Below are 12,474 nucleotides of genomic sequence, written 5' to 3' on the forward strand. Positions count from 1 at the left end.
GCTGCATGTATGTATATGCACCATGTGTGTGCCTTGTCCCCATGGATGCCAGAAGAGGGACTCAGATCCCCTGAAACTGGAGTTACAGACAGTTGTGAGTCATCATGTGGATGCTGGGAATCAAACCCAGGTCCTCTGTGCACAGAAGCAAGTGCTGGCTACCGCAGCCGTCACTCCAGCCCCTCGCGTGCTGCGTTACAGATCACAGGATGAGCATCGAGCTTGGCCATCTCCACAGTGCACTCTGTGGTAAAGGTGAGCAACTAAAACAGCATTTATGTCTGCTGAGTGGGACTGAAACAGTCTAAGGAGAAATGAACAGACGTGCCATTAGTGACACATTAACAGTCACACTGCCAGTGAATGTCACAGTTCAGCCAGTGTCAGCCAAAGTAAACAAAGACGCAATGTTTCTTTTCTATCCAAATTCACAGACTCTAGGCAATCTATCCACAGACCAGGGGTTTACAGCCAATGAGGCAGAGCACTGACCCTGAAGTCGAGTTCCACACAATGATATTTTATTTATGTGTGTGGGCATATTGTGGTGTTCACAGAGGACAGAGAGGGTATCAGATCCCCTGAAGCTGGAGTACACGCAGTTGTAAACCACCTGGCAGGAGCCCTAGGAGCTGAACAGGAGTGATCCAAACTCTGATGCAATTTCTCCTGCCCACGGGTTTCTTTTGGAGCATCTGCCTCAACTCTCTAAATTATTAAACAAATTCCTCCTCATTCCTTCATTCCTTCCCTGTGTAAGTGGCTTCACGACGCTTTAATTTAGCTCTCTTAGCCTCAAAGACCCTTCCTTCATGGGATGCTCAATTTCTTTCCACTTCCTACCACAGTCACTGGCTTCAGGTTTACCTGAATGCTGGCCTTGAGGTTGCTTGTCACTGGGGCTACTGTCCAGTCTTGCTTTCCTGCTCCTACTCCCTCGCACATCACTGCCACCTTCCACCAACCCTCCTCCTTAAGGCTGAGCCTCCTGCCTGGATCTGAGCCTTTCCGTCTCCAAGGCCATTCTACTTTCCCATAAATGCCTCAGCATATCGAAGTCCATTGTCTAACATATTGTCTGAACTATAAACACAGTCAATACCGTGTGAACGTGGGGCTGAGGCTATAGTAATTCCTCACATACTCTAAGAGACAGTGTTAGACTAATTATAGCTCAGAGGTCCACTCAAATACCGCGTGGGGCCAACACCTGTCACTTCAGAATGTGACATCCTGACCTGGAAAGTTCTAGGAGACAAAACCTCAGCCCTACAGCAATTCTCACAAACCTTAGAACAAAGCTCCCCCCTGCAAGAACTCCTTAAATGCCCCAGTTCACGAAGGGACACCTCACTGTCCTCACCTGATGCAGCCAGGGAGGGGAGAAGACTCCTTACTCTGAGAAGCTACTTGTATGGGGACCCTCTCGATCAGGTGGTCATCTGAGCCCTGATTGTGTCTCCCATGTCACCCCATGCTCCCACTATCCATCTCCTAAGAGTGCCGTCCATTAAGCCCCAAACACCAGCTGGGACTTAAAACACCTTTTGTCATAGAATATTCCTTTACACCTGGCAGAGATGCATCACTGTGACTGGCTTACTAAAGAGCTGAATGGCCAATAGCTGCGCAAGAAGAGGTTAGTTAGGACTTTTGGGGACAGAGAACTCTGGGAGGGAAGAGAGCAGGGTCACCAGTGTGACACAGAGGAAGCAAGACACGCAGGAGGAGAGGTAAAAGCTACAAGCCACTATATCTATTAATCTATAGATTAATAGGAATGGGTTAATTTAAGTTATAAGAGCTAGTTAGAAACAAGCCTAAGGTAAGGCCAAGCTTTCATAATTAATAATTAATAAGAAATCTCTGTGTTGTTATTTGAGAGCTGGCTGGCAGGCAGAGAAAGACTCTTTATAATCTTTGGCATAAATGGGAGCAGAGGGGAAGTCACTCTGGTGAAGTGAGGTCCACCTGAGGGCCCAAACGTAACACATAATGAAACAAAGTGGAAGAAAAATGAGTATTAATCCTCCTTAGATGAGCTAAATGTCTCATCTTTTTCCTAATTCAAAAAAACACCTGCAGGTACTTCAAATTTATGGCAAAATCTTACGGACACCAGCCTTCACGCCTGATTACTGAATCCAGGCTGGGCACCATACTCACATGTGTGCCTTCTCATCTCCCTAGCAGCAAGGTCCCTGGCTTTCTAACAGGAACAGTGCTAGCTAGTGTTCTGCATGACAGAGCTTAGCCGCGAGCCTGAATGACAAAGACCTGAGTTTGGGCTATGAGCCACGTGACCATGGGCAAACTTTCCCACTGTCTGTTTCTCCTTAAACAAGGTTAGACCGTCTAGGCTCACAGGGGAAACCACTGAGATCCAGCCCGGCTGCATGTGAGCTGGTTTCACCTGAGGAAGGCAGGCCCTGACTCTGCTTTGATGTCAGCCTCAGGATGTCAGGGAACTGCAGAAGAATGATCCCACTCTCTCTAGTAGCCAGTCTAGGCACAGGCAAGTAGCACCAGACAGCAACAAAGAGAAACCAAACCAGATGGTTTCTGGAAAAGGTCTGCAAACTTAAAATGGCACTCTTACTTGTTTGAAACAGGGTCTCGCTGTGTAGCTCTGGCTGGCCTGAAACCTGCTTCAATCCTCCTGCTTCTGCTTCCAAGCGCTAGGACTGCAGGGATGCCCCCCTGCCCAGCTAAAATGACACTCTTAAGATGACACAGGGGCACGTTGCTAGATGGTGCTGAGTTTACCTGGACAGCTGCACTGTGAAGGGCTTCTTTAGGATTCTACTAAACCAGCGATATTATAGTACAGCCCCTCTCACGACATCCCAACAGAGTATGGCATAAGGGATGGAGGGACCCTTCTGAGGTCCTCCTGTCCCAGGTTTTCTCCCACCCTTGGCTCCCTCTGGTGACTCTGGACTCATGCACTATAAGGAGAGTCCAGAGAGGCTTCCGTGACAAGGCATGGAGCCTGAGACCCGGCCAGGCCAACAGTCCAGCTCCAACCCTAAGCTACAGCCACCTGTCCTAGCCCCTTACAGTCCCTACTCACAGAACCTAGAGACATATGTTTACGGACTAAAGTATGCTTACTGATTGCTAAGTGTCCACTTACATGGGGCAAAAGGTAATGGGTAAGTCCCCTTGGTTAAAAGAATTAGATGAATGTTTTCTGAATCTTTTCTTTCTTTTTTTTTTTTCTTTTTCTTTTTACTTTTTCCAAGACAGGGTTTCTCTGTAGCTTTGGAGCCTGTCCTGGCATTCAGTTTGTAGACCAGGCTGGCCTTGAACTCACAGAGATCTGCCTGTTGCTTATCTCTGCCTCCCAAGTGCTGGGATTAAAGGTGTGTGCCACCACCGCCTGGCTTGAATATTTTTCACAATTATCCACAAAAAGATTTAAAATTTGAGACAGGGTTTCCTGTAGCCCAGGCTGGCCTCCCACTTGCTACGTAGCTGAGGATGACCTTGAACTTCTGATCTTCTTGTGACTTCCAGGTGTGTACGACACCCTAGCAGCAAATACACTATAGTCACCACTGGGACACATAACTCAGAACTGAAATAAAAGCTTCTAAAAATAAATAAATAAATAAATAAATAAATAAATAAATAAATAAATAAATAAATAAATATAAAGTAGCTGTTATCATAGCATATTCTGATACTTTCCATTTGTTTTATTGAAAACTAAATACTGAATGCGCTCCACTAAGTTGACCTCATGACCCTCCTGCCTGAAAACCATCCTGTCTGTGACACCCAAAGCTTCTACTGCTAATACAATAACCACATCAAAGCAGACTGAAGTAAGAGAAAGCAGGACCTCCACAAACCCTGCACCATGTAAAATGTCATTCCCTAGAGGGGTCCTGGCCACCAAAGGACCCCTCTCCCACCACACCCATGACAGAAACAGCTGCACAAGCTCATACCTACAGCGTCGCTGATCTCCAAGGCTGCCAACAATTGCTTTGAGACTTTAATCACTGTCTGCATATTTCCGAAAAGTCCCTCGAAATCAATGTTGGGTACCTGAGCAAGAGAAAGAAAGCCTCAAGATGCGGAGATGAAAGGAATGAAACCTCACTCACAGCAGGCGTGTGACTCCGAGGTCAGAGGTCATCCTCTTCACCCATTTCCACCTCGGTTCATCTCTGCTGTCATCCTTTGTCCCTAGGGTATAGTCTATCTCCAGAGTATCCCCCCCACCCCGAGGGTCACGTGTTAAAGGCCTGTGGAGTTACCAGGAGATGGGTCTCTCAGCAGGTAGAGACTACCTGGAGGAAGTCAGGCCCCTCATCACGCTGCTTCCTGGGTGCCAGAAGGGAGCAGTTTGGTTCTACTGCATAATCTCTGCATAATGATTCGCTGCTTTGCCACAGGCTCAGAAGCGACAGAGCCAACCAACCACAAGCTAAAACCTGAAACTGTGCCCCAGTAAGTCTGTCCTTTATGCTGAGTCTTTGTTCTTTTGCCACTGAGCCACTCAGCCTGCAACTGTAGTACTGCAGTAGATGGCACAGTGCTCCAACCCCAGCATTTCAGCCCTAAGGGTCACGTGGCCTCCCATCTCTCACCTGTGCCTGCTGCAGGGGAACCATGACCCGCTCGATGCACATCTCCAGATCCCGGATGTAGTCTTTTTCCGTCTGCACGAGTTCAGCCACCACCTTGGCTCTCTTCTCCAGCATCCTCTGCTCCGGCTTTTCAGGGGACACAGACCCTGAGGGGGCCACCAGGGATGAAGACTGAGAAGAGAGGAGTGTCATGTCTGGAAGGGAAAGGAGGACCCGTTAGCATCTTCGTGAAAAGAGGACGCTCTACACTGGGAACCAGGAAGCAGCATTCCTGGAGGGCCAGCGATCTCAGGACTGGGGACCACCAGGAGATGGGATCAAACATCCAGTGTAAACACGGATGGGGCGCTCAGCAAGCCATCTCCGCAGGGACTCCTCCCACTGCACAGGTTCCTTTCGCTTTGTTCCCCAAAGAAGCTCAGCCACTCTCAGAGGACAATTCACTATCTCCTGGCTCTTAGTGACGTTGAAAGGACTGCCGGCCTTATCAAGAACTCATTTTATTTAATCAGATATAAAACCCGTTCGTAATGTCTGCAGCAAAAATACCAAGCTGGGAAATGAGGACATCAAATACAGCCCATTAAGTTAATCTGGGGGTGGACGGTGAGATGGCTCAGCTGGTAAACTCTGGTGAACTCACCGCCACCACCTGGAGGACCTGGGTTCATTCCCTGGGACCCACCTGGTACAAGGGAGGGACTGACTCCCTCAGGTTGTCCTTGGACCTCTACGTGCACGTACGTGTATGCACACACAAAGCAGATTAATAGATGTGATAAAATGTTTTAAACACTATGAAAAAAAATAGAGGCAAAAAGCTAATAAAAAAGAATATCATGAGGAACACATAGCAACGCCAACTGGACAGAGACTGGAATCCCCTGCCTGAGAAGTGAGGAACTATTGGGGATTTCCATCAACACATTGTTAGGTGTGGAAACGATCCCTAGCCCAACTGTCATCAAGACTCACGGTGGTGGTTACTTCACAATGATCCTAAAGACAGGTATAAAATACTATAGGCACTAAGTTCCTTAATCAAATTTCATTTTAAAAAAATCTTGCCAGGTGTTGACACATGCCATTAAGCCCAACACTGCAGAGACAAAGGGAGATCTCTGGGAGTTTAAAGCCAGCCTGTCTAGTCTGCAAGTTCCAGTGCACCCAGGGCTATCCACAGGGAGACCTTCATGACAGAGAAGTAATCCTCCTCGCTACCCCTTACAGTCCCTGTTACTTGGATGCACGGGATGAGGCTCGTGAAAAAATGAGGAAGCGTTTGCTCATTTAAACAAATTGAAATAAAATAAACAACTGGAGAAAGGTAACAGTGAGGCAATCTCCTGCCAAATTTCCTTTAAAGTCCAGGACTTACTTAAAACCCACAGATTCGCTAAGTAAATACAGTATAAAGTCGGAGCAGAATTCAAAGCAACAAAATTAGTATTCACACTACAGTTTTTTCAGCAGACTCGATTCTTCAAAACTCTCTTCTGCTGCCCCTAATCCTAAAGCCTTAGGAATGTCAGTGTTTACAGACTGGGGTGGGAGGCTGCTTGCAAAGCAAGGAGGTCCTGAACGAGGGGGAGGGGGGCGGGCAATGCTAACAAAGCAAGGGAGCCAGGGAAGGGCAGCCCGCCCAACCAGGCACTTCAGTATCAAAATTAGTCAGCACACCAACAAACTATAATCCATTGACTCAAGCAAGAACTGGAAGCCCACAGCCCTGACGTATATGAGGGGGAAGAGGAGAAAGCTCTTCCTCGGCAGATGTCAAATTTTAAGAACCAGAAAAATGACAGAGACAGACAGAAAGGAAGAAAGAAAGAAAGAAAAAAAGAGAAAGAATCTTTTTCAGATGTGGGTAGTGCAGGCCTTTAACCCCAGCATGCTTTACATAGAGAATTCCAGGCCCGCAGGACTACAGAGTGAGACCCTGCTTCAAAAACAAACAAACAAAAAAAAAAAAAAACAGCCGGGCGATGGTGGTGCACGCCTTTAATCCCAGCACTCGGGAGGCAGAGGCAGGTGGATCTCTGTGAGTTCGAGACCAGCCTGGTCTACAAGAGCTAGTTCCAGGACAGGCTCCAAAGCCACAGAGAAACCCTGTCTCGAAAAACCAAAAAAAAAAAAAAAAAAAAAAAAAAAAAAAAAAAAAAAAAAAAAAAAAATCAAACCAGTAGACAATGCTGGCCATGACAGTGGGGTTGAGATGATCAGAGCATTTGCACCGTTTTAAATTAACTATTAAATATTACATGTTAATTACAAAAATGAAAATAAAAGAAATGACTACACAGTGGAGAAAGGACAACCTGGCCTTCAAAGTCAAGGTCACCAGGAAGGGGCAAAGGTTCTTCTAAATGCGTCTGGAAACATCACACACCCTTTTTTGTAGTATCCTAGTCACAAATGTTGGTTTTGAAACGAGTCTTGGGGAAACAACAAACAAAATTGAAGCTTTATAGTCTTCAAAATGTCACTGTCATGGAAAAAAATCGGAGAACCGTTCTCAAACCTAACTGACTGGCCATTCTGTGCTGGCTCCAAACACACTGTCAGGGCTCCTGCTGGGGCTGGAGAGCAGCTTCAGATTATAGACATGACCACACCAGTGTAAAATTCCCTGCAGTTCAAAGTCACATCAGAAACACCCATACTCACTAGGCTGGCAGTTCACCTGTGCCATACACAACAAAACACACGGAAGCCAACTAAAGGGAATACACATGCAATAAACTCTCAGACAACTGAGACTGAAAAGCAGGAGGAAGGGAGGAAGAGGGAGCTGGAGAGATGGCTCAGAGGTTAAGAGCACTGACTACTCTTCCAGAGGTCCTGAGTTCAATTCCCAGCAACCACATGGTGGCTCACTGCCGTCTATAATGAGATCTGGTGCCCTCTTCTGGGATGCAAGCATACATGGAAGGAATGTTGTTTACATAATAAATCTTTAAAAAAAAAAAAAGAAGGAAGGAAGAAAAGACAGACAGACAGACATGGTACCACGGCAATTTTCTATAAATTGAATGTTATTCAAAATAAAGTTTAAAACAGTATCTTTCTTGAGCTTTCTTTTAGGCACAATGAGTGACAACATTTCAAGCATCCTTCTCATGGCATCATAGTGCTAACGTTATCATACGGAAATCAGTTATATCGTATAGAAACATTTTTAATGGAATTGTCTGTTTAAAGTTCCTCCTACGGCCACACTTGATGGTACTTGTCTAGAATGCCACTTCGGAGACAGGAGGATTCTGAGTTTAAGGGCATCCACAGCTACATAGTGAGTTCTAAATTAGACTAAGTTACACGAGACCCTATCTTAAAAAAAAAAAAAAAAGCAACAACAAAAGCCAGTGATTTCAACTTGATTGTTTTTTGTTTTGCTTTTTGAGAAAAGGTTTCTTTGTGTAGCCCTGGCTGTCCTGGAACTAGCTCTATAGACCAGAGATCAGCCTGCCTCTGCCTCCCAGTGCTGGGATTAGGGACATGCACCACCACAGCCGGACTTCAAAGTGATTGGTTTTATTCTCAAATATCTTAGCTCTTGTTAGTGGCAAACTGACAAGAGAAACTCATTAATACAGGACTATAAAGCTCCAAAAAAGGGGGGAACATTTACTAAATCCAACCACATGCGAGCTAATTTATAGATTGTACCCCGAACTCACTTACTCTGCCAAAGCTTTAAAGTATACCACAGCTATTATTCCTACTTAACAGATTAAAATCCGAAGATGTAGGAGGCTGACCAGCTTGTTCTATGGCAAACAGCAGCTCTGGAGGAACAAGTCTCAAAAGATTAAGTTCAAATCCTGAGCATTGAGTCTGGTGCTGCTGGACTCTCAAGTGGAGAAGGCCAGGCTGCTTCACGTCTTTAAAATGTTTCCGGGAGGGGCTGGAGAGATGTCTCAGAGGTTAACAGCATTGCCTGCTCTTCCAAAGGTCCTGAGTTCAATTCCCAGCAACCACATGGTGGCTCACAACCATCTGTAATGGGGTCTAGTGCTCTCTTCTGGCCTGCAGACATACACACAGACAGAATATTGTATACATAATAAATAAATATTTTAAAAAAGTGTTTCTGGGAGATGGTCTTCTAGGAATCAAAGATCTATTCGTGGCAGTGCCTGGATGGACAAAGCCCGAGGCAAGATCTTACTCAACCAGAAGCCAGCAGCCCGTGCCAAGAGATTAGGATTTTATTTATATTAAAAGTGAGAAAAATGTATCCTAATTTTTTCAAGCTTCAATAATGTTTATGATGCATTTTTCTTCAAATTTCCAGAATGCATTTTGTTTTGTTTTGTTTTGTAGACAGACTCTTGGCTAATCAAAACAAAACAACAAGAAAAACAAAAAAAAAATCCCAGACCTGTTATTTAATAAGATAAAAGAAAGACCCTCTGTGGGGTACTGTTTGCAAGTCTGCAGTTTCCTGGGTACCACTCCTGAGAATCTTACTCAGCAAATCTAGGGGAGGCCCAGGAATCTGTATTTTAACAATTCCTCGGTGTTCCTGAACTGTTGAAATACGGCCGGGTGCTGGGGACGCAGCTCTGCCGCTCTTATTTCAACAGAGTGGCGCCCAACGTGGGGCGCCAAAATGAAGGCGAATTTAATTAATCCAGGCCAGTGGGTACAAGAAGATACAATTTTAATATAAAAGCACACTCACACACCTGGAGTTCAGCGATCCACCGTAAACCGGAAACAGGAACCGGCTCCAGTCTGCGTCCCAATTAATTAGTAAAAACATTCGCCCGAGGCTGTCCCGCCCCAAAAGGCGGGGTCTCTCTACACTGAACGTTCCATTGACTGCGCTCCAGACAAAAATGTCTGCTCTGGGGGCTGGAGAGATGGCTCAGCGGTTAAGAGCACTGACTGCTCTTCCTAAAGGACCCAGGTTCAGTTCCCAGCACCCACATGGCAGCTCACAACTGTCTGAAGATCCAGTTCCAGGAGATCTGATACCTTCACACTAGTGCACATAAAATAAAGTAAATAAACAATAAGAAATATTTTTAAAAAATGTCTGGTCTGAAATCAGTCCAAATGTACCGATTCCTTTAACCCACATATCTGCTAAAATAATAAAAAAAAGTTTGATATATCATTTTGTAGGGTTTAAAGTGTCACCTGGGGGTAGGTAGAGCTTCAGCCTAGGGCACTGGGAATTCAGAAGTTGATTTTCAATACTACAAAATGAACAAACAAAAATTCTAGTACTTGGAAAACTGCAGCGTGCTGCAGCGGTGACAGGCTTTGGAGCCAGACCTACAAAAGTTCACCTCTGGGCAAATTCCTCATCTGTAAACCGAGAACACCAGTTTTGCTGAGTCCTTGGGGGAATTAAGCAGGATAACTCAACCAAAGGCAGTCCTTTTCCCACGGTGGGTGAGACACTGTCCTCAGCAGCAGACAAGAGTGGGGTCCAGAAGTTGGAAAAAACGCGCTATGCATTGGTTCAAAACCCTGCTTTCCTAAAAGAGCAAATCTGGAGATGAGCAGTCACACCGAGGAAACCGAGGCATCAGCCTACCAACAAATAACCTGTGCGGACCAGCGGGCCCTTTCTTCTTACAGGTGTGAAGGAGCTGGGACTGACTGCACGAATTTAGTGATTTAAAGCAAAACAAAGTATTTGTAGGGTTTGGAACCGTTGTCGCTGTCTCCCCCCACCCCAAACCAAGGCCAGTTCTCGGCAGGTCAGCGAGTTACCCCAGATTCATTTCCAGCAGTGGGTGGACCCAGAGCTTCGTTAGATGCAAAGCCAGGCCGGGTTCCCTAGGGAGAGGTCGGCTGTGTGCTGGAGAGAAGCCCAGCGCCCCCGCCCCAGTCCCACGCTGTGCTCTTTGCGCCGGCGGTTCCCACCATACCTACAGCCCTGAGGACCCGAGCGCCGGTGCCGGTGTGGTGCGAGAATCAGCCCAGGAACCGACCCTTCCCAGCGCCCAGAAAGCGCCTCGGCCCCCTGCAGCCCGCCAAGTAGGGTCGGCCCCTCCCCCGGCTACACGAATTTCCCTCTGAATCACCCGAGGCACGCAGGCACAGCCGGGGCTGGTGGTAAAGGATGGAGCCGGACTCCATCCCCGCTGGACCAAACACCAGCGCCTGCGCGCAACCCTTTCCTTGCCGGTTGCTTTTGCTCTTAGTCCTAAACCCCTCGAAATCCGACCTTTGGACACTATTAGCTCTTGTCTTTTTAGCCACATGCTAAACTTTGTCTGGGGAGGCTGTCCCTTTCCTGGAGTGAAGTGGGCAACCTTGTCTGCCAGGGCAATGCCCTCACTTTGCTCTGGTCTTCCCGAGGCGACCAAGCCCTAGTCTCAGAAGACAGATCTCTCTCAGGTGTGCAGGCTCGGGGTAGTAGGAATCCCAAACCAGGAATGATTGGCAGCTGGAGTCCCCACACATATTGCAAGCATTTACACTTCAAAGGAATCTAAGGAGAAGGAAACTTCAATGTGTCATTCTGTAACAAATGAAAAGAAAGAAATGGGGGGGGGGGGATAAAAGAAAGGAAAACTTGGAAACATCCATTTCTAAATACACACGTATAAAACGTAGGCGTGCAGAGGACATTCTGGAAGAGAAACACCAATTTCATCATTGAGTCAGCCTAGGGTAAGCTGAGATTAAGAGAGATTTGAATCCAATCAGAACTTTGAAATTCTGCTGAGTGTTGGGAAGGAGCCCAAGGCCTTGCACACTGGCTAAACACCCACCACGGAGTTACACTGCCAGCTCCCAGTTGGGGGTTTTTAGTGTCACAAAAGGGCATAATGAATTTTTAAGAAAAAAACGTGACATCTCAAGATACTCTGTACAGGTAAAACTGTAAGCAGTCTGAGAGACCCTAGCTTTGGTGTGATCCTTCCCACAGCCGAAAACACCCCACCTCCTGAGGCTGCAGGGTGAGCTTCTGTGGTTTCCCTGCACCATCAGAAGGCGGGCGCACCTTTGAGTTTTTTAATTTATTTAAACAAATATTTATATGGCACTTAGGCTATGCAGCAAACATTGCTTCAGGCGCTTGCCTCTTCCTACCCCCCCCCCCCACCGCTGTCACCCCAGTTCACTAATGCCAGCGGTAGGGAACAGTTTCCCGGAGATGTGGGTGGTCTCCGGTGAGCTGGCTGTCTCGGTTCTACTCCTTGTGCTCTTCCTGCCAATTGGGACCTAGATGCCACTTTTGGATTTTGGTAGCCATCTGGTGGCTAAAGATGAAGGAGGACAGTTTGAAAGGACAGTTCTACATGTCTTTGCAGCCCCGGGTCAGCCATCATAATTGCACAGTGATGCACTTGGTACAAGGGCTGTATTCAAATGACTATTAAACCTACTAAGTAGAAAGCAAATTAAAAAGGCATCAGATAAAACCTGGCTCTAACCACACATGGTGACTGCTCAGTGGCATTCCAGAGGGCAGGGTTGAAGGACCAACAAAAATATAGGCAGTAGGTAAAACTTCGGAATTTTCTACAGCTCTTACTTTTAAAAGGCTTTTTGTGTATTTATAGAAATATGAGGAATGGAGCCCAGGACATCAAACTCTACCTCTGAACTAACCAATCTAATAAAAAGATCTTTTAACTCAAAGGCTCACTTTTAGGAATTTATTGTGTAAGTAATTGGGCAAGTGCACAGACATGCCTGAGCAGAGACTTAAGCAGGCAGAGCACTTGCTGCTCTTGCACAGCTGTGACCCAGGCTCCTTTCCCAGCACTCACAGGGTGACTGGCAACCTTCTGTACCTCCAGTTCCAGAGGGCTCTGACGCCCTCTTCTGGTCTCTGTGGGCACTGTATGCATGTGATGCAGAGACATTTTTTTTTTTTCATTTTTTTAATTTCTTTTTTTTT

At 46.4% G+C, this 12,474-nt stretch overlaps 1 protein-coding gene across 2 annotated transcripts in view; it reads right to left on the minus strand.

The window, feature by feature from the left end:
* Dnmbp (dynamin binding protein) overlaps window positions 1–12,474 on the minus strand; it is a 100,493-nt gene that overhangs the window by 20,335 nt on the left and 67,684 nt on the right. For both annotated transcript variants that reach the window (XM_013348204.2, XM_026781525.1), the window contains 2 exons: window positions 4,602–4,795; window positions 3,957–4,056 (listed from right to left, as the gene is read on the minus strand). In XM_013348204.2, the coding sequence (XP_013203658.1) occupies window positions 3,957–4,056; window positions 4,602–4,795 (294 nt within the window). The remainder of the gene's footprint in view (window positions 1–3,956; window positions 4,057–4,601; window positions 4,796–12,474) is intronic.

Source organism: Microtus ochrogaster, chromosome 8, assembly GCF_000317375.1.
Source record: "Microtus ochrogaster isolate Prairie Vole_2 chromosome 8, MicOch1.0, whole genome shotgun sequence".
Classification (NCBI taxonomy): domain Eukaryota; kingdom Metazoa; phylum Chordata; class Mammalia; order Rodentia; family Cricetidae; genus Microtus; species Microtus ochrogaster.